A 19,462-nucleotide genomic window follows, 5' to 3' on the forward strand; every position below is an offset into this window, starting at 1 on the left:
ACACGGAGGTCATTCTCCACAGCTGCCCCAGCCCTTTGGAATACGCTGCCCACCGAGCTCCGCTCGTCTACCACCCTGGCCCAATTCAGGAAGGATTTAAAGACCTTCCTGTTCCAACAGGCATTCCCCGAATAAAAATCCTGTGGGCCTCCCTCCTCTTCCGTGGCCAAGAGGATGGGCTATGGGGCTTTTGTTGGTTATTTTTTATGATTATTGTATTGGATTTTAACGTTTGTTTGATGTATGTATTGACTGTATTTTAACCTATGTTGTAAGCCGCCCTGATTTTTAGAAGGGCGGGATATAAATAAAAATTTTATTATTATTATTATTATTATTATCTTGGTATCAAAATAAAATGGAAGTAGAAAGAAAGATGTTTTAAACTCTTAGAAAGAAACATGATATTTAAATTTTATATATAATTCTCTCTCTCTCTCTCTCTCTATATATATATATATATATAGAGAGAGAGAGAGAGAGAGAGAGAGAGAGAGAGAGAGAGAGTTATTATTGTAGTTTGACAAAGTTTTAATAATCCAGGATTCCTTCCTTTAAAAAAAAAAGCTAGTCTTTTTTTCTTTCACAATGATGGTCTGTTGAATTGATTTTCTTACTTTACTTGTACTCACTTTATCAGGAGGCATTGTGAAGGGGGATGAAATAATGGCTGTAAATGGGAAGATTCTATTGGATGTTAAACTGGATGAGGCTCAAGCAACCCTTACAAAGGCCTGGAATATGGGTGGGGTAAGTTGGTAGCATTTTCCTACCTAAATTATGCATATCAGCTGTTCATAAATTTCTATTTCATTAAGAACTTGTAGTAAAATAAGTAATAAACCCACTTGCAAACATTAGCTGAGAGTTAACAAATTGCACTTACAAAGAAATAAAAGTGAAGGAGGTACAAGAGTCCCAAACTGGAAATAACATGTTTTTTGTCTGTGAGCACCTTTGGTCCCTTCTGGGAGAAAGACAGCATACAAATGAAATAAACAAACAAATAATATATTAAAACCATGACGTGATACAAAGCAAGGTAATCTACAACTTCATTAGTGAGCATGAATATTATAAGCAGTTCCATTAAAATATGATCATTATATTTATATTTTGCTCACTTAATATCCAAAAACATATGCTAGAGCTATTCAAAATGTCAAAATTATGATCTGAAACTTAGCTCCTCCATTACTAAATTTAGTTGTAATCCTATAGATATTTTCCCAGGAATAAAACTCATTAAGCTCAATAGGATTTATATCTGAAGAGATAAACATATATCTATAGACTATGTAAGATCTTTGGAATCACTTGGAAAAATATTTATCATACTGTTTATCATAAATCCTTCCGTCTGGGAAGTTAAGATTAATAAATATTGGGAAAACCTTTTCCATCATTAATGGAGTACAATATTATGCCAGATCATAAGAACTGTAAGTAGAGATTCTAGCAATCTTCTCAATTTATCTAGGCATGCTAAAATTTACCAGAGATATGGAATGGGGATAGAGAAGCCTGTGTCACATGTTCAGATTCACATATTGATTTATGTAAGTAACGTGACCAGCGATTAGGAAATTTACCATATAGATGCCAGTTTCTATGAGCTGATTGTATGTATGGAATTAAATTGTTAGGACTTGTTATGAGCTGGTGTATGATCTTATTAAAACAGATTTAAGGATGATCATGTTGAAACAAACTAAGCTTGATGTTGAGAGATCTTATAGTACTTTGAGATTGAGGGGCAGACTGTGGGAGATGCTAGGGCATAGCATCCACATGCTGGATGCCCTAGCCCCACCCCCAGGGTGCCATTTTGTCGTGCACCAATCTACAAGGCATGCGTCATCATGGCACCCCTCTAATGCTGCGTCTAAATGGTGCAGCACTGAAGGGGTGACATAAAGCTGTGCCACCATGGCTATGGCGCCCCTTGGAGGGTGCAAAAAGGAGCTGGTTTTTTTCAGCTATTTTGTGCTCTCCAGAGGCAGATCCAGCCAATAAAGGGGCGGCTGCATGCCACCCGTCTGTACAGCCCCTCACTAAAGCTTTCAGTTAGTCTCAAAGGTGCTACAAGATCTCTCCACATACTGATTCTACAGACTAACATGGCTATATCTTTGAATTAAGCCACAGATGTAAAAGAAGATTTATTTGGAGCCCTGGTGGCACAGTGGTAATTCAGGTAATGCAGCCACAATGTTGTGAGTTCAATCCACAGGGCTTCAGGTTGATTCAGCCTTCCATCTTTTCATAAGTTGGTAAAATGAGTATACAGTTTGTTTGGTGCAATTAGCTTACACATTGTAAACATCTTAGAGTGTGTTTAGTTCACTGTGAAGTGGTATAAAAATGTAAAATGTTTGCTATTGCTGTTTGGTGGTTAGAAGATGCAGTAGGTGTTTGACAGGTGCAAACGCTTTTGTTATTGTTCAGTTGACAAGAAGTCCCAGCCCTCTCACAGGAAGTGGAGGGTTAGGGCCCCAACCAGAGCCCTCCACCAGGGATACCCCAGGACTAACACATCCCCTCTAATCCAGTGTGCTCCTTACTGTCCTTCTAGGACAAGGAATCTGCCTTTGCCCTACTTCCCTTCCAGACGTTATGGGGAAGTGTACAGGACTGGAGAGAAAAAAATATTACTGTCCATTGTGTAACACAAGGTTCTGCTTTTTAGCAAGGGGGAAGGAAATTCCCCAACTTTCCCAGGCACTTTATCTCTGACAAACAGGGAGACATGGGCAGGGCCAGTAGCTCAGATGCTTATAGATAGGTTGTTTGGCTAATTACCTAAAAGTTTGTGTCACTAACAAATGTTGAGCCCATGTGATTAGCTGTCATTACTCCCTGCATGGAACTATATATGTCTCTTTGGAGTTGCAGTGTTTGGTGACCAGGCAAATAACTACAAAATCAACATCTTAGTGGCAAGCATCACAGTCAGTATAGGGCCTCTGAGAAGCCTAATGTTTAGGAATTGTAGCAATATACACAATGGCAATCTTCCTAATATAATCTAATAAGAAATATTTGTTTGGAAGAGGTAAGTTTTATTCCCAGATCATTTAAGAATTAAACCTTGAGTAAGCTTTCCTTTCCTTTTTTTTTCCTTTTTTTTTTTTTTTTTTTTTTTTTAGGATTGGATTGACTTGGTCATCGCAGTGTCTCCTCCCAAGGAATATGATGATGAAATGTAAGACTTCACTTCTATGTTTTCCCACAAAAATGAACCAAATACCCTCCTCTTTGAGCTTCATGGAGGAATCAGATGCTAAACAACCTGAAATGTAAAAACATATGGGAAAATGACATGAGGGGGAAAATATTAAGGAAAATCCCACTAAAAGCACATAGAATTGGGTAGCTGCAAGAGATTAAAACAAGCAAAATTGATTACTAGAGCCTGCAAGGGAATTGAAATAACAAAATACTTTATATTGCAGCAAAATGTAAAATTGTATATTCTTTAATACTGGTAGAAAAATTGGACATAGGAAAAACTGTGGAATTTCTTTCCTAGGATATCTTGTAATGCATTGGTTCTCAAAATGTGGAGTGGGATCCCTGGAACACATGAGACTTGCTCAAGAGGGGTGCAGTACTTGGAGACTCTGATCCCTCCTCCACTTCTGCTTCCCAAACTTTTTTTTTCTCCTGAAGGGAAAGAAAAAGGCAAAGAAAAAGGCAAAGAGGGTGCTTGGAGCCTCTGCCTGACAGAAGAGAAAGAGGGGAAGGAGAGCTATTTCCTTATAAAATATTAAAATATGAATATACATGAATGTGTGAATGAAAATATGCACAATAAACCAAATTTTATTCATATCAAGTGGGGCTGGAAGGTCCCAAGGGGTCACATGTGTAAAAAGCACTTCTATTACAGAATCACACTCTGTGCCTTGGTCAGGAAGAAACTTCATTCCTACACCAAGAAGTGGGAATTGTGTAAACCATAGGCTGCATGTGACCCTTGGCCCCTGCAAAACTTTCAGGTTCCTGACTCCACCAAATAATTTGGCTGTCAAAAAACAACAATACCTTTTTCAGCTCAGAAATCACTCTAGAGAATCTGTTTTTTGTTTAAAATACTGATGGTTTGTTTCTTTATTGTCATGTATTTTTCACAGGTATAAGCCCAAGGCAGCTTATAGCATTGTATCCCACTCTTCCCTACAGAAAATAACCCCCAAAACTAACCAGAGGTGTCCTCTAGTTCCTGGAACATCACTTCCGGGTCTGTGAAAAGGAAAGCATTGCAAACCACTGTGGATCAGAAAGATCCAAAAATGGCCCTCTGGTGCACGGAGTCTGCCTTCACCTGTTTTGAATCTTAATTATTTTAGGGATGCCAAAGTTTGATGCAGACACACAGTTCTCAAGCCTACAAGGAACTATTTGTTAAATGAGTGGGCAGAGCTATGTGCCCTTCACAGCATATTGATGCACATGTGGAGCTTGCCATCAGGACAAAAGATTTTTTTATAAGCCGTGTCACTAAGTAATGTTAATTTCAGTCTCTACCCATCTGGTCTTTATATTATATTTCACTTACCATATACTATAAAACCTCCATTATTAAACCTAGACCTTTTATTATAGCTTCTTAACTGCTGTAATAGCTGGCAACCTGCAATTACCACCCTGGTCCAAATGGAAGGATATGAATGATGAGGAACCCTGTTTCCAGATACATATCTGTAGCTGGATGAGGACTCATGTGAACAAACGCAGGCATCAATAAAACAAACAAAAATCAAGTACATCTGTAGCTATTGCAGAAAACAAAACATTAAAACTCTATCTGAACAAAAACATCTTAAGTAGCTGTTAAAAAGCAAAAATTGAGGGAGCTTACTGGGTATCCCTACAAAAGGCATCCCACAACTGTTGAAGCAGCACTGTGCAGGCCTTGTGTCTAATTCCTGCCAACTATATTTCCAATGGTGAGAGCCCCAGAAGCCTATTGTAAAGCTCAGAAAGGTTGCTATGAGTTGAAATGGTTCCTGTTAAAGCCTTCAAACGTCAAAACCACCCTGATCCAGAAATAAATAATTTGTTAGTATGGCTGGTGTGTAATTGGCATAACTAAGCAACTGCCAACTTTCTGTCAGCTGCATTATATACCTCTTAAAGTTTCTGAACTATATTTGAATCATAGATAAAAGTAGATAAAGTAGTATCAGACTGAAGCCACTGTGTAGTGCAGACATACTCAAAATGAACACTCTTTTACCTTTTCATGACATTCCAAATATCAGTAATAGGGCTAGCCCTGTATTGTCTTTAAATACTTCTGGTTTGATAAGCTACATTTTTTCATCCTTATACAGTTTTGTCCATTTTCCCCATCTCCTTTTTACTCTGTCCTACTTTATTAACAAATGGCTGCTTTCTGAAAACACTGGGCAGTTAGCAAGACTGGATGTATACTAAAACAAAGACTTCCTTTGCAAGTATTTAAACAGGGCTATCATATCACCTCTTAACCTTCTCTTCTCCAGGCTAAACATCCCCACGACTCAGGGAGCTGGGGATGTTTAGCCTGGAGAAGAGAAGGTTAAGAGGTGATATGATAGTCCTGTTTAAATATTTGAAAGGATGTCATATTGAGGAGGGAGCAAGCTTGTTTTCTGCTGCTCCAGAGAACAGGACCCGGGACAATGGATGCAAGCTGCAGGAAAAGAGATTCCACCTCAACATTAGGAAAAACTTCCTGACAGTAAGGGCTGTTCGACAGTGGAACACACTCACTCGGAGTGTAGTGGAGTCTCCTTCCTTGGAGGTCTTTAAGCAGAGGCTGGATGGCCATCTGTTGGGGATGCTTTGATTTGGATTTCCTGCATGGCAGGGGGTTGGACTGGATGGCCCGTGCGGTCTCTTCCAACTCTATGATTCTATGATTCTATGATTCTATGATTAGAATAGTTATTCTCATTTCAGCATGTACAGAGACCAGTGCAGTATACAGTTACCTGTTTTTCAAATCCCATGCAGTCAAATTAAATACTTAAAATCATTTTTAATCAGGGTTTTGAAAAGAACATGTTACTGTTCATGCTAGTTTTTGGTGTCACTTTGCTTTTCTGTTATGGCGTGATTCATAATAATCTATTCTCCCATTGTTTCATTTTCAGTGGAAATCAAAAGATTCTCTTTCTCATCAGTTTCATTCTATAATGAATTACAGTTGTCCCTTCTTTTTTGAGGACTTCGAGTCTAGTCTCGGTCCTTCGCAGACCAGCAAGTGGGGAGGGTTAAAATGGCATCCGTACCTGCAGCACACATGCAAAGCCACATGTGAGAGCACTCAGCCATTCAGGCCAATGGGGCTTGAATATCTGAGAATTTCCATTTTTGCAGGGGGGGGGGGGTCTGGAATGGATGCCTGCAAAAATAGAGGGACAACTGTATGAACTCATTGCCATACAATTCTATACTTGTTTTTCTTGTTGAGTTCACTGGAACTTCCTCTATGTGTTACACTCATTCACCTAGGAGGCAGGCCCATTGGCTTCAGTGGGACTGGAGTATACAGTTACACTGTAAATGCATGGTCACTTATTCACTTATTCATTTATTAGCGTGTCTAAAAAGCTAATACAACACTGATGGTTTAGGCAGAACTCCTCTTTCCAGTCCAAATGTATTTATAAACAAGAGGAGATTGGTGTTTTATAGACAAGGGAAAAGTACAACTGAGCTCTACCCCTTCTTTTTGTTCTTTCTGAGGGGCTCTACAGATGGGCAGGAAGGGGCGGCAAGATGGCACCCCTTTCTGGCCTGGATCAGTGCCATGGCAAATGCACACCACAGCACCGATCCAACCTCTGTAGAGCACAAAAAGGAGCCAGAAAAACCAGCTCCTTTTGTGCCCTCGAAGGGGCGCCACAGCCACCACCATGTGGCTTGATGATGCCCCTTTGGCACAGCACTGTTTGGGTGCTGTGCCAAAGAGGCGTCATCATAGCGTGAGCCATCTGAATGGGCACGTGCCAAGATGGTGCTTGGCAGTAAGGTGAGGGCTTTGAGTGTGGAGATGCTTAGCCCTCACCCTGCCCACAGGCCAGCGCTTTTCGACGGTCTGTAAAGGGCCTAAGGTATCTTTCTGATGGGAGTAATTTATACACTCTCCCTACAGATTGATGGATGAGCTGCAGATGATGAAATAGCTCATCCATCTCATCTAAGAAATACTCATATTGTAACATTCAACAGCAATAAAAAAACCAAGTATGACCTGATCTTCTTCTTCTCTAGTTCTTTACCTTTACATCATCAGTGTATATTTAGTGGGATTCTTTACTTGGTGATTTCCATGAGTCTTTTGTGATCATACTCTGAAGGGTTAAATGCTTTAAAAACTACATTTAACTCATTGTGGTTTAGTTTTACTTCTTTAAGTTTTATCATAGCTTGGCAAAGATGAATATTAAAAAATCTTCCTCCCCTGTTACAGGACATTTTTTTAATAATATGGGAGAAATCACACATAAGCGTTCTGAAGAAAACCACCACTTAATAAGTACCATGACAGTCTTGACAAATTCCAGCCTTCTTGAATTAGAGAAGTAAGAATAAGATGACCTTAAGATCCTGCAAATGATTCATGGCACATCTTGTGTTTGAACTCTGGAAGCAACATGCCATTTCATTTCCATTCTTAAACTATGCTCAATGTCCGATTTTGACTGCCAACAGCTGAATAATTCACTGTAGACACAGGGGCCAACTCTAAGTGCATTGCATGTAAAATTGTTTAGAAATTGTCATCATGACAAAAGAGAGACACATCCTTTCCCATAAATGCAGATAAGCCATTTAATTCTGTATACATCTACTTGGAAGTAAATACAATTGAGTTCAGTGGAAGTGGAATACAAGAGAAACAGTTTAGGCAAAACATGGCTAAGAACTGGATTCTGTTGTCATATATTTTTCCCACATAATCCAGTGATAAAAAAATATCTCAGTTTAGCACTCAGTACAGCTATTTCATGTTGGTTCAAGCTTCAAAATGCCAAGGAACAGGATTCTATAGCCAATGCTTTACTACATGGGCTTCAGGAGCAATAATGGTGTTCAACAATATCACAAATTCAATCTTTTCCTTGCTCTTCGATGCCCAAATCCAGATAGGGAGGATGGAGCAGCAAAGTTTTAAACTATGTTGTGCTGTTCCTTTGTTACTAGAGTAATCTGGTCCTCTCCAGATGTTTTAGATACCCCCAGTACCGGCACTCAAGATGGTTTACAAATTATTAAAACCAATGCAGACTAAAAACATACAAAAACATCAGTAAAAATACATATGTAAATGTTATTTTAAAAAACAATCTATAGAGTTAAGACCATTTAAAATTAATTAGGCAGGATATAAATTCGGCACAAAGGTATCCCTCCCCATTCATATTACAGACGACCAGTATTAGGAAATTAATAAGAATCATTGATTAGGTAAGACAGCAGAGGAAAGAATTTCACCTTCCCAATTGTCCCAATAATGTGGTACAGTGCGCCCGCGTCATACGCGGGCATGCTTTACATGGGTTTCAGCATATGCTGAAAGCGGCACGGGGAGAAGGGGCAGCACATCCCATAGGGACAAATGGGGCATGTGCCCATGGTGTGCACACACTGCTGCACCGCCGCGTGCATGAGCCCCATTCATTTAAAGGGGCTCAAGCATAGGTGGTATTTGCTTTACGCGGGGGAGTCCAGAACGGATCCCCTGCATAAAGTAAGGGCACACTGTAATATGTAGTTACAGGGCCAGAGCAGATGGACATAAAAGAGCAGTGGGAGTCTGCTCCAACCAGAAGTGCATCCAAATCCCACTGACTGCACAACCTGCTCTGAAAGAGGGCCATGCTTGCTGGGGCCAACTGATGATTCCAGGAGATAATTATCCCAGCTCCTTTTTGCTCTGGTTCAAAGGACCAGAGCATGGCCTCGGTGCAGCTTCCAGCTGTTTTGGAAACATGCGTCATATAATCAGCACACTTCCAAAGTGGCTGGAAGCTCCTTTTTTCTGTCTTTGTGTTTCACTCCTAACTTGTGAGCTTGCATTCTATAACTAAATAAATTGTTATTTCACCATAGAATCTACTAGAGTCCCTCTGAAAGAGAGAATCTATTTAAAACACAGTCATACTGGCAGAATTCTAACTTAAGACTGAAACTGAACGTGCACGATGTAACGTTACCAACAGCTGCTGCCTTAAACTTTAATATGGCAAAAAAATCTTAATTTTTTAACCACTGCTCAAAGCATCACTAAATGAATGAGCCAACTCATACCTACCTTGAGAAGCCTCAAGAATGTATACCAGTCGTTTTCACCAAAATGTAATAGAAATAAATGTTATGCCTTTCTGAAAATGATGGAAAGAGATAAATGTGTCAGCTTTTAAACATTGTTTAAAGTTGATGTACCTGTAGCAGTTTTCATAATCAGATTTGTTTGTAACAGTAGTAGACTTCAAGTAGGTCATAGATGCAAAGTGCAATCAGTTTTTTTTTTTAAAAAAATCTTTATCTGTGTAAACAACTTCTATATTCAGCTGTGAATTTACCTTTAGCACAGGCTTCTAGTTTACTATAATTAAAAGCAAAGCAGATGTTAAAAATATTTTCATATAAGATAAATAACATAAATGTTTCAAGGTTTATTGCTTCTTTGAGTTACTATCTTGAATATTGGTACAAATAGAGCATATTCATTTCTTCATGTCTTTGCCTTTTTTTAAAAAAATGTTTTATGTTCCATGTACATTGCTGTTCCCATTTGCCGAAAAGCCAGTCAAGAATAAAAATGGTTATTGCCAAATGTATGGATGTACTATGTGTTTTAAGAATATTCTGATAGCTATCAAAATAGACTTGCCATGTGATCAAGAATATGGATTTCCAAGGGTTCTGGATTGCATACAGAACTTCCTCATGCAGAGGTGCCAGTCCTCTTCAGCCTGTTGCTCTTCATGTCAGGGGACAAGACTACCAAACTCCCCTCCTTGCATGTTGATTATACTACAACCCAAGGTCCAAAATAGGGCCAGGTGCAGCAAGCAGTACTGGGACTTAGTGCAGGAGCATCTCCATTTTCTGGGGGTGGTGGTGGTGGTTCTGCAGACACTTTTGGGTCTGATAGGCTGAGTGTGACCCTCATGGTACAGTTTGTTCACCTTTGCACTAGTAGTACCAGCTGAAACATCATGCGCATTTGGCATAGTACTCATGGCCCTGTTTTGGGGTCTCACTAATTTCTTCCTATTTTAAATAAAATCTTGTGCAAATCTTGGGCTCCCCCAAGTTTGATGATACTTACTGTTGTGCATGGCTGGTGCTGTTTTGGCTAAATAAATTATCAACATTTAGAGGCAGTTTATATTTAGTACATAGGACACTATTTCATTTGGAGGGATATTTCAACTTTCTCATGGCTAAGCTTTTTGGGGAGGGCGGATGAACGCTAAGCTGATCGCAGCCACAACAATAATCTAGAGAAATATGTTCTCACAACTGTTAAAAGATACTCAGTGTCTCTTAGGAATTTCTTGTCCAAAAAACCAATAACTCTTCCAGTGTGTCCTCATAAATCTCTAAAGGGAGACAGGAATTACAAGAAAAGAGAAATCAAGACTCCTGTGGAACTTTAAAGTCTAAGCAATTTATTTTGGAAGTCACCCCCATTGGGAAGAGCCTACTTCATCAAATGCTTTGTATGTCTGTCTGCCTTTCTGTTGGAACTGCCCTATAACCAGAGTTCTCTGGGGAGTGTACAAGTGAAAACATAATGCAAAACACACATTGTGATGATAGCTTTATTAGGCCAACCAGAATGCACAAATACATTATGTTTGCTTTCAGAGCACACTAGCAAGGAAGTTAAAATCATATACAGGAGAAAGATGATGTTGTTGGAGTCACACCTCTGACTTTCAAAACAAGAGCCAAACCTATTTGTTTGTACAATATAATTTTTACCATCTTTGTCTCATGAAGGTAGTGTACTTCAAAAGCTAGTGAAATAATTTTTTTGTTATTTGTGGTTGGTCTAATAAAAAGTATCACCACAATGTGTGTTTTGAAGTTTGTTTTATGGTTAACATGGCCTATACATTTTAAGAAACAATATGAAAGACAAAGCAGCAATAAACAAGTCAAATAATAAAAAAGAGCACCATATGGTGATCTTAAGGTCTAGGGGTAGATCAACATGGGAGGTGAGTTTCCTTCAGGCAATCTGTGTGCAAGTCAGTGTCTAAAATTTGGAGATTGGTAGTGCTGAAGTTTTAATCTCTCAATTTGTTATGTATTCATACCAACATGTACACTATGATTCTATGATTCTACAGATGTTGTAACAACACTGTAAACTTGATAAGGAAGTACCATTATATAAATTCCATAAATAAATAAATTGGCATATATGACTCCAAATTACTATGACTTTTGATAAAATGTAATATGCATTATCAGTACAGTCCTTTGGGAGCTTACTTGGAAGGAAGTCCACTTTAATTCAGTATGGCTTATTCTTACGTAGATATGCATAGTATTACACAATTGTAGCTGTAGTATTTACTTGAAAATAGATATTAAGTGGAGTTTTGTGCATAGGAATGCAGCCACAGTCTGCTTTGCTGTGGACTCAGTATTTAGCCAACTACAAGCAGCTTCTCTATTTTTTTAATTAGCCTTTCAACACAAAGTATTTTTTTATTATTATCATGTTGTCCAACAGTTGCCAAGATGTGGCTTTATTATACAGCTTTCTGTGTTCCCAAAAGGCTTTCCCACCTAGTATATTTTTTCACTTTAAAAAACAACAACTCTCATCTTTTAAGTTATACAAAGGTGAAATAAAGATGTGCATTTCAGTTCTTCTTATATGACCTTGGTGGTGTGGCATGAAACCATGCTACAACAACTCTAATAATACAAAAATGGATGAACAAGATACTCAAGGTCACCTAACATTGTATTGCCTCCTGTCAAATGTCAACTACAGTATATTATACTCAAGGCAAATGTCTATCCTATCCTAACTTTCTTTTCCCTTTATTAATAGCTGCATTTATATATCATTCTCCCTCCAAAAGGTGCAGAGCAGCATATATGGTTACAACCCTCCTCCTCCAGCACCTTTGTCCACTTTAGCCTTACAGCAAACCTGTAACAAACATTATGCTGAGAAATGGTACATGCATATATACCTATGAAAAACTGGTAGCATGATTGTTTTAAAAGGCATCACACTCAGTTGGAGGGTATTTGACTTTTCCTACATTATTTTTAACCAATGAATAATCTGGTAATAGTTGAAAGTAAACACTAACAACCAGTTTAAACTTAAAATTTCTTATTCTTGTTTTGGGGAGATTTCAAATGACCACACTACCTGAGTTAAGAGAGAAAGAGAGTTCTGCTAGATCAATCTTGCTTCCATCACAGGACCTTATCAAGCCATCTACAAATGACAAAATTCAACTATTTTTAATCAACTGGTACATAATAAAAACTGCAAACACCAACATAAGACTTGGATCAAAAGAACCATGAGTGGAAGGAGAAAATACATTAATATCACTCTTGCACAGGATTTTCATATGGTATACTGTGAGTTGCAGAATTATAGTACAATGAAAGCCAGTGTGATGTAGTGGAACGAGTGTTGGATGAGGACACTGGGAAACCAGGGTTTGAATTCCCACATAATGATGGAAACCCACTGGGTAACCTCAGGGAAGTTACACTCTCTCAACATCAGAGGAAGGTTTTATCTTTTTGAAGAGACCCTTCCACCTTCCCAAAGAGGAATAATTTCTTTAACTCTTTGTCCACCACACTTCAAAGTTCCAAAAAAAGCATTCAAATAAGAAATCCACAAATCCTTTTAAAATTGTTCCCTTTGTCCTTTGAGATCTTTACTAAACCACCTTTATTGTTAATCCTTTTGCTTTTAAGCAAGTCTATTCTAAATAGGCTTTATTTTCTCAGTTTTTAATCAGCAAAGGAAGGCAAACTAACCCAGGCATCACCACCTCTCTTCAAATGTAGATTAAATCATTAGATAAGTGAGAGGTTAAGAAAGTGAGAAATTTAGGCAGGTCTAGTGTTCTTTGAAAAGCTCACTTGAAATGGCATAAGCCTGTGGGTAATCCCTCCCACTCCACTGCACAGCTAACTTTTCTGACTGCATGGGCATCACTAGTGGGATGTAGGGGGTGTGAAATGTACCTGGTGACACCTTGATGTGGAGTAACATCACTGCTTCGCAAACATCTGCCCTTGGGCAGAAAAGGGCTGTTGTGTTTGCCTGCATCTCTAAAGCGATCGTGTGAGTGGAGTGAGGGTCTGTAGTAGGAGAAAGAAGAGAAAATTAGATTTTATTTTTTTTAATTTTTTAAAAATTTAAATTTGATTTTTTTCATTGTTTTTATTCTTTTAAATTGTTTCTTTAAAGAAATCGCATCTTATCAAATTTTCACTTTAACTGTATGAAACTATGTACATGTAAATACCTTTAGGCTGTGCATATCATTTTGTAATTTAAAAGTATAATTTTAATTTTGCTAGTTTTTTTATATCACAACTATTACCATTACATTCAGTGATATATGGGAATTACGATTTATGAGTAACATTAGTACAAAAACATTACTAAGGATTCTGTGTGGTGTGGTATGGGAAAAGGTCAATGGGGAGGGAGTGACACCATGAGTTACCACACCAGTGTGACATCAACCATAGCGATGCTACTGCTGACAGCCACAAATTCAGTCTGTGAGTTGCAGAATTTTTAAAATATACACCCTGCATTTAGTCTCAGTGCTTCCTTCTTGTCCAGAAAAAGAATTGTCACTGCAGCTTGTCTCCTGGTCAGTTGTTTAGCCATTTCAGCATCTCCTGCCTATGGCATTCACAGCAGGAGTGTCTATACATCATCTTTCCTACCTGGAAGTCTCACTCCTTAAAATGAAATTGAATCCTGTGTGTATTTCCCACTGTGAAGTGACAATCCAAGCCCTAGAGTGATCAAGAGGGTACTAAGAGCTCCTGTGTTTCTGGTTAGTTTAAAAGACCTTTTAAAAATCTCATTAGGTATGAGAAATATGGTGAATCAGGAAAATAACAGTTATTGTATATAAATTCCAGCAAGCAATAAAAATATGCATCACTTTGTGCAAAGTCACCTTTCTTATGCAGCAGTCTTCCACGGAATCAAAACCTATTTGTGACATGCTTTCTAGTAGTGAAAATGCACTTCTGACTTCAAGGAACAGCCTTTATCCTTATACTACTATAGCCTTATATGGCCTATGGATGAAATAATCACATCAACTGTCCAAACATGTCTGAAGAAAGATGTAAAACTCGCTTGGATTTAAAACCACCTTTTCTTTTTCCACTCACAGCACTTCTACCTTCATATTCCACTCTGCAGGTCACAGGCCTCTTTATCATCCCATGGCTTTAATGGTTTTGTTTTGTTTTTTGTTTGCTTACTGCTTAAAAGGACTTTTAGGAAAGAAAGAATCACTTTTACCAATGTAAACATGCAGCTGAAGGACAAATGTAACAATTATACTGAGATTGTAAAATAAATAACATTTCTTTGTTTACTTTTTCTTTAAATTTAAAGTAAGAAAACAATTTTTTTAAAAAAAAAAAAATCTCCAGTTGGTGGTATGTGGGGAGGTATTGTTCGTTCATTTCTTTCCTTCTTTCTTTCTTTCTGGCAAATATTATGTTCTGCTGCCACAATTTGAACAATTTGGAGAACAAGAACTATAGAAAACTAACCTCAGAAACCATAGTACAAAGAGTTTGTTGTTATGTGTCTTCAAGACCAGCCTATGGATGCTCTGTCACATGGTTTTCTTGGCAAGATTTAACCAGAATTGAATTGCCATTGCCTTCCTCTAAGGCTGAGGGAGTGTGGACTGCCCATGTTCACCCAATGGGTTTCTATGGCTGAGCAGGGATTCAAATGCTGGTCTTCCACAGCCTTAGACCAAAATTCAAACTGCAATATCATGCTGACTCTCTACAAACAGTTGCATACTGGTATGATCAGCATTTGAGAATAATTACAATTGTTCATTGGCAGTTAGCAGAAAGGGTGCAAATGCATTTTCCCAGGAACAGAGAAAATAGAAATGATCAGGCAGAATCCACCAGGCAATTGAATGCCTTAACTGAGATGAGAAGCATCTGGATCATGAGGCTGCTGTAGCCTTTATGTCTGGTTGTTGAGGAGAATTCAGTGTCAGTGCAATGATATGCTAACATGACTTTTAAAAATACCAGCTAAGGCAGAAAAGAGTTCTGAGACCATCTCTTGAAGTAAGATGAAGGAATAGTTTGTACCTTTCTCATTATGCTGTGATGAACTACAGAAGTTACACAAAAATCACTGCAGTCTTAACACCAGCTCCTGAACCAAAGCAAGGAGAAGTGATCTTTCACAACCCTTCTTGTATTTTGTCACAAGAGAAAGAGATAGGTGATACAGCACTAAGAATTCTAACCCAACTGAATCACACAAGAACATTTGAGGAAGAAGATGAAATTGTTCTCCAGCATGCTCCTTGTCCAATAGGGTCTGGAAGTAATAAGGATTAGTTTAAGTAGCCATGCATACCTTTCAGACTATAAAAAACTTCTTTGCTTTTCCTTCCCATAACATGGGATAGTGGCAAATATATGGATATGCTAAAGTAGTACAAAACAAGTTTAGCTCTGCTAAAGAATGCTTCTGGCTCACATTATAAAAAGTAATCACTCTAGGTGTCTCTCCATCTGGGCACAGTATGAATGCATTTGATCACACCTCTTTGTAATGACAGCACAGAGGAGAAGCAGCCCAGGGACTACATGCTGTCACAAATCATTTGGCAACAGCTATGGGATCTGTTTCATAAATATGCTTCTAAACATGGTTATGCAGAAAATTTCCACTAAACCCTGTGTCGTCACATTCTTATCAGAAATCCAGCTCTTTTACAAGGGCAGTGCCTTGTTAAATTTGTAAACAAAAAGTCTCTATTCTATCCTTGAAATTAATTCCAAGCAACTGAAACAGATTAGGAACATCACACAGATACATTTATTTTGTCCCAAGCCAAGGGAAACAAGGAGCCTTGCGTGTCAACCATGTGAATTCTTTGGAGGTTAAAAATATGACTGTATGGCAGTAGGCACAAAAAGGAAAGAAATACCTTAAAGACTGTTTACAGCTACCTATCACATACCCAAAGGATCAGAATACTGAAGAAATAAGGGAGTGTGCTTCAAGTGTGCTACAATATATATATATATATATATATATATATATATATATATATATATAAAATTTTAGATATACAGTTTTAATAATTGCACAATTATTTAAAATGCATTCTAAAAACCAGACATGGAAGTCATCTTAAAACATAATTCAAGTTTAAATAACAGTAAAACAGTAATATATAAAATATATTCAAAGGGGGATTAATTTCCATTAGCTTGTAAAGGCAGGAATTTTTCAGGGACTGTTGTGAAAATGGCTTACACATTTTGCTCATTTCAGAATGATCATACCTTTAACATTTATTTCAGCCATTGGTCATGGCAAGGAAATGGGTGATGATGTCAATAATATCATCCTGCATCCCATGCCCCCGAAATGACCAGAAGCCACTCCTTTTGGCCCATCTGTTTTGTGCCATTTCTATATTAATATATAGCCCAGTTCCTTCTACATCATAGACTTCCTTGCTACTGCCACTGACTACTACATTCTGAAAAAAGAGTGTTTTTCCCCAAGCTTCAGCTGCTCTCTGCAGAATATCCGAGGAAGACCAGATCCCCCTTAAAATATTTAGGGACAAGAGCCTAAAGCTTACAGAAAATCTTTGTCCACCACAACTACAATGGTATTTTATTCCAGGAAAGAAGGCACTCAAGAGATCCAGTTCAGTCTCCTAACAAAGGAAAATATGCCATCAACTGCTCAAAGTTGGAGCAGAAATACCCCAACTTAAGCAAAGTCTATGCACTGTACCAGCTACTTTTGAAATGGTAAGAGGACTCTTTCAGGCTTGAATCCTGAACTGCCTTTCTGTGGATGGAAAGTCTTCTTCCATTACTGGGAAGGACTCATATCTACTGATGGTGCCTGCTGGCAGAAGGATAGATGGATTAACAAAAATATCCTTTCTCCTATTTGTCTTCTAGAGGATGCTATGGCTCAGGTGTATGTGTGAGGAGGGAGAGATAATGTAACCTAAGGTGTCTGGGATGGGATTAATCATATGAATGTGAAGGGAATACACTCATCCCTCCACATTTGCAGCTTTGACTTTTGTGGATTTGATTGTTCATGGATTTTATTAATATGCTCTCTCTACGAATATCTTGGTCAACTTTAACCAAAAGTCACACTGAAGGGCTGGGAGATTCCTAGAGAGAACACTCTGCTAGGCAACTCTCTGGTCAATGTCTGGCAGATGTTGACCACAGAGCTGCACAGGAGGATCTAGAGATCCCTAGAGAGGTGTTCTTGGGTAAAAACATAGTGTTTTAGTTATTTGTGGTTTTCCCACATTCACAGGGGTCCTGTGCCCCTAACCCCAGCGAATGTAGAGGGATGAGTATAAACAAATGATAGTTTATAAAAAGTAAGGATAGGGCTGCACGATCAGGTAAACACACAACAATGATTAGGCTGCCATCACCTCGCAAACAACTCTATCATAATAGAGCACCACATTCAAGACATATTAGTTCAAAACCACAGTCATATCCCCTGTCCAAGCAAGAGTTAAACTACGAAGTGCTATTAATCAGATGCAACTAATTGGGGTAACTTCATTAGACTTTAGTCCCCAACTAGATTAGTTTGATGGTATGGTAAAATACGGCCATACCTCTTCATTTACAAATTTTACCATTAAATCAAGCCATCTCTAAGTAAAGAATCACTAGATACAGAGGGCCGGCTGTACTATACAATTGATATAAGACAGTACTTTCCCTTTTAGTTTTCTAACACAGTGTTGCAACTGAGTAGAATTAAGTAACTGAAGAGCTAGCAAAGCCCCACTCTCTCCCCATGGCTGTTTCAAGCTCATATGCCCAGCTGTCAAAATCTAAACAGATGCTCTTCTTTTCGATTACCAGGGACTGCATCCACACTGGAGAAATAATCTGGTTTGACACCACTTTAACAACCACAGCTCAGTGCTATGGAATACTGGGAACTGTAATTTGCTGTGGCACAGCAACCTACATTCCTAGAATTCTGTAGCATGGTGCCATGGCACTTCAAGTGGACTCAAACTGGATTGTTTCTGCAGTCGACTGATGACACCTTTCTCGGGCTGCACTGACACGTCAGGAACACTGCTGTTTGACCCTGCTTGAAGTGCCATGGTTCCAGGCTGTGGAATTCTGGGAATTGTAGTGTGTTGTGGCTCCAGAGCAGGGTCAAACTGATGAGTATCCCTACTGTATGGATGCAACCTAGAAGAGCCTGTCTCCCAGTTGCCCCCATGTGCAACCAAGCCATAGGCAGGCCCTTCTCCATCAAGCAAGGCTGGGGCTTAGCTGGGCCTTGTCTAAGCCTGGTCTGGAAAGAGAGAGAGAGAGAGAGGGGCACATTCCCTCAGAAGAGAGACAAGTCAGTCCAGGGTGGATGAGACCTCTTTGCAGACCAAAGGAGGCCCAGGGTTTCCACTGGAGGAGGCTTGACCAAGGAGGGGGGGAGAAGGAGGAGAATCAGTCTAGCCTAGTTGCTCCCTCCTTGGCACAGAGAGGACCCTTTCAGAGTCAGGGCTTTCCTCCTCCTCCCCCCCCCCCCCCGTTTTGCTGGAAGGAGTCCTTTTGCCTCCTTCCCTTGCTTTGGGGGCCGGGGCTCAGGCTGAGGCTTTGGCCACCTGGTCCTCCTCCTGCTGCTGCTGCTGCTGCTGCCTGCCCTTCAGCCTCTCTGAAGCAGCAGCACCAGACACCCCCCCCCCCCGCCCCGGTCCTCCTCCGAGCATCCTTTGGCTCCGCCACTCGCCTTCCTTTGCATTTTTCCTCCCCACCAGAGAGAGAGAGAGAGAGAGAGACATAGAGAGGGATCACAGACACAGAGAGGCAGGCAGAGAGAGGGGGTCTTCTTGCTCCTCTGTGGAGGGGAGTGTCATAAAGGCGGGGAAAGCCATTATTATTATTATTATCATCATCATTATTATTATTGGGGGCCCCAGCCATGCCCTTGGCTTTCTGTGGCACCGACAACAACTCGGCTGCCTACAAGGTGAACGACGGGGTGCTGAACAACGGCTGCTTCGTGGACGCCCTCAACGTGGTGCCTCACGTCTTCCTGCTCTTCATCACCTTCCCCATCCTCTTCATCGGTGAGTCAGTCGGGGGGGGGGGCTCCTCCGGGAGCAAGGGCAGCAGGCAGGAGGGGCAGCCCCTTCCC

General features: G+C 39.5%; 2 protein-coding genes across 6 annotated transcripts in view; both read left to right on the forward strand.

The window, feature by feature from the left end:
• LOC149314414 (harmonin-like) overlaps positions 1 to 9,791 on the forward strand; it is an 88,925-nt gene extending 79,134 nt beyond the window's left edge. For 3 of the 4 annotated variants that reach the window (XM_089521052.1, XM_089521055.1, XM_089521056.1), the window contains 3 exons: positions 641 to 750; positions 3,150 to 3,205; positions 7,466 to 9,791. In XM_089521052.1, the coding sequence (XP_089377178.1) occupies positions 641 to 750; positions 3,150 to 3,205; positions 7,466 to 7,478 (179 nt within the window). In that variant the 3' untranslated portion in view covers positions 7,479 to 9,791. The remainder of the gene's footprint in view (positions 1 to 640; positions 751 to 3,149; positions 3,206 to 7,465) is intronic. The other variant, XM_089521053.1, reaches the window with a different exon arrangement.
• Positions 9,792 to 19,109: 9,318 nt separating this feature from the next.
• Positions 19,110 to 19,462, forward strand: part of LOC149314415 (ATP-binding cassette sub-family C member 8-like) — a 99,078-nt gene continuing 98,725 nt past the window's right edge. For both annotated transcript variants that reach the window (XM_089521058.1, XM_089521060.1), the window contains exon 1: positions 19,110 to 19,394. In XM_089521058.1, coding sequence (XP_089377184.1) covers positions 19,247 to 19,394 — 148 coding nt within the window. In that variant the 5' untranslated portion in view covers positions 19,110 to 19,246. The remainder of the gene's footprint in view (positions 19,395 to 19,462) is intronic.

The sequence above is a fragment of the Sceloporus occidentalis genome, unplaced genomic scaffold (genome assembly GCF_023333645.1).
Source record: "Sceloporus occidentalis isolate IW3139 unplaced genomic scaffold, rSceOcc1.0.p SCAF_4, whole genome shotgun sequence".
NCBI lineage: Eukaryota > Metazoa > Chordata > Lepidosauria > Squamata > Phrynosomatidae > Sceloporus > Sceloporus occidentalis.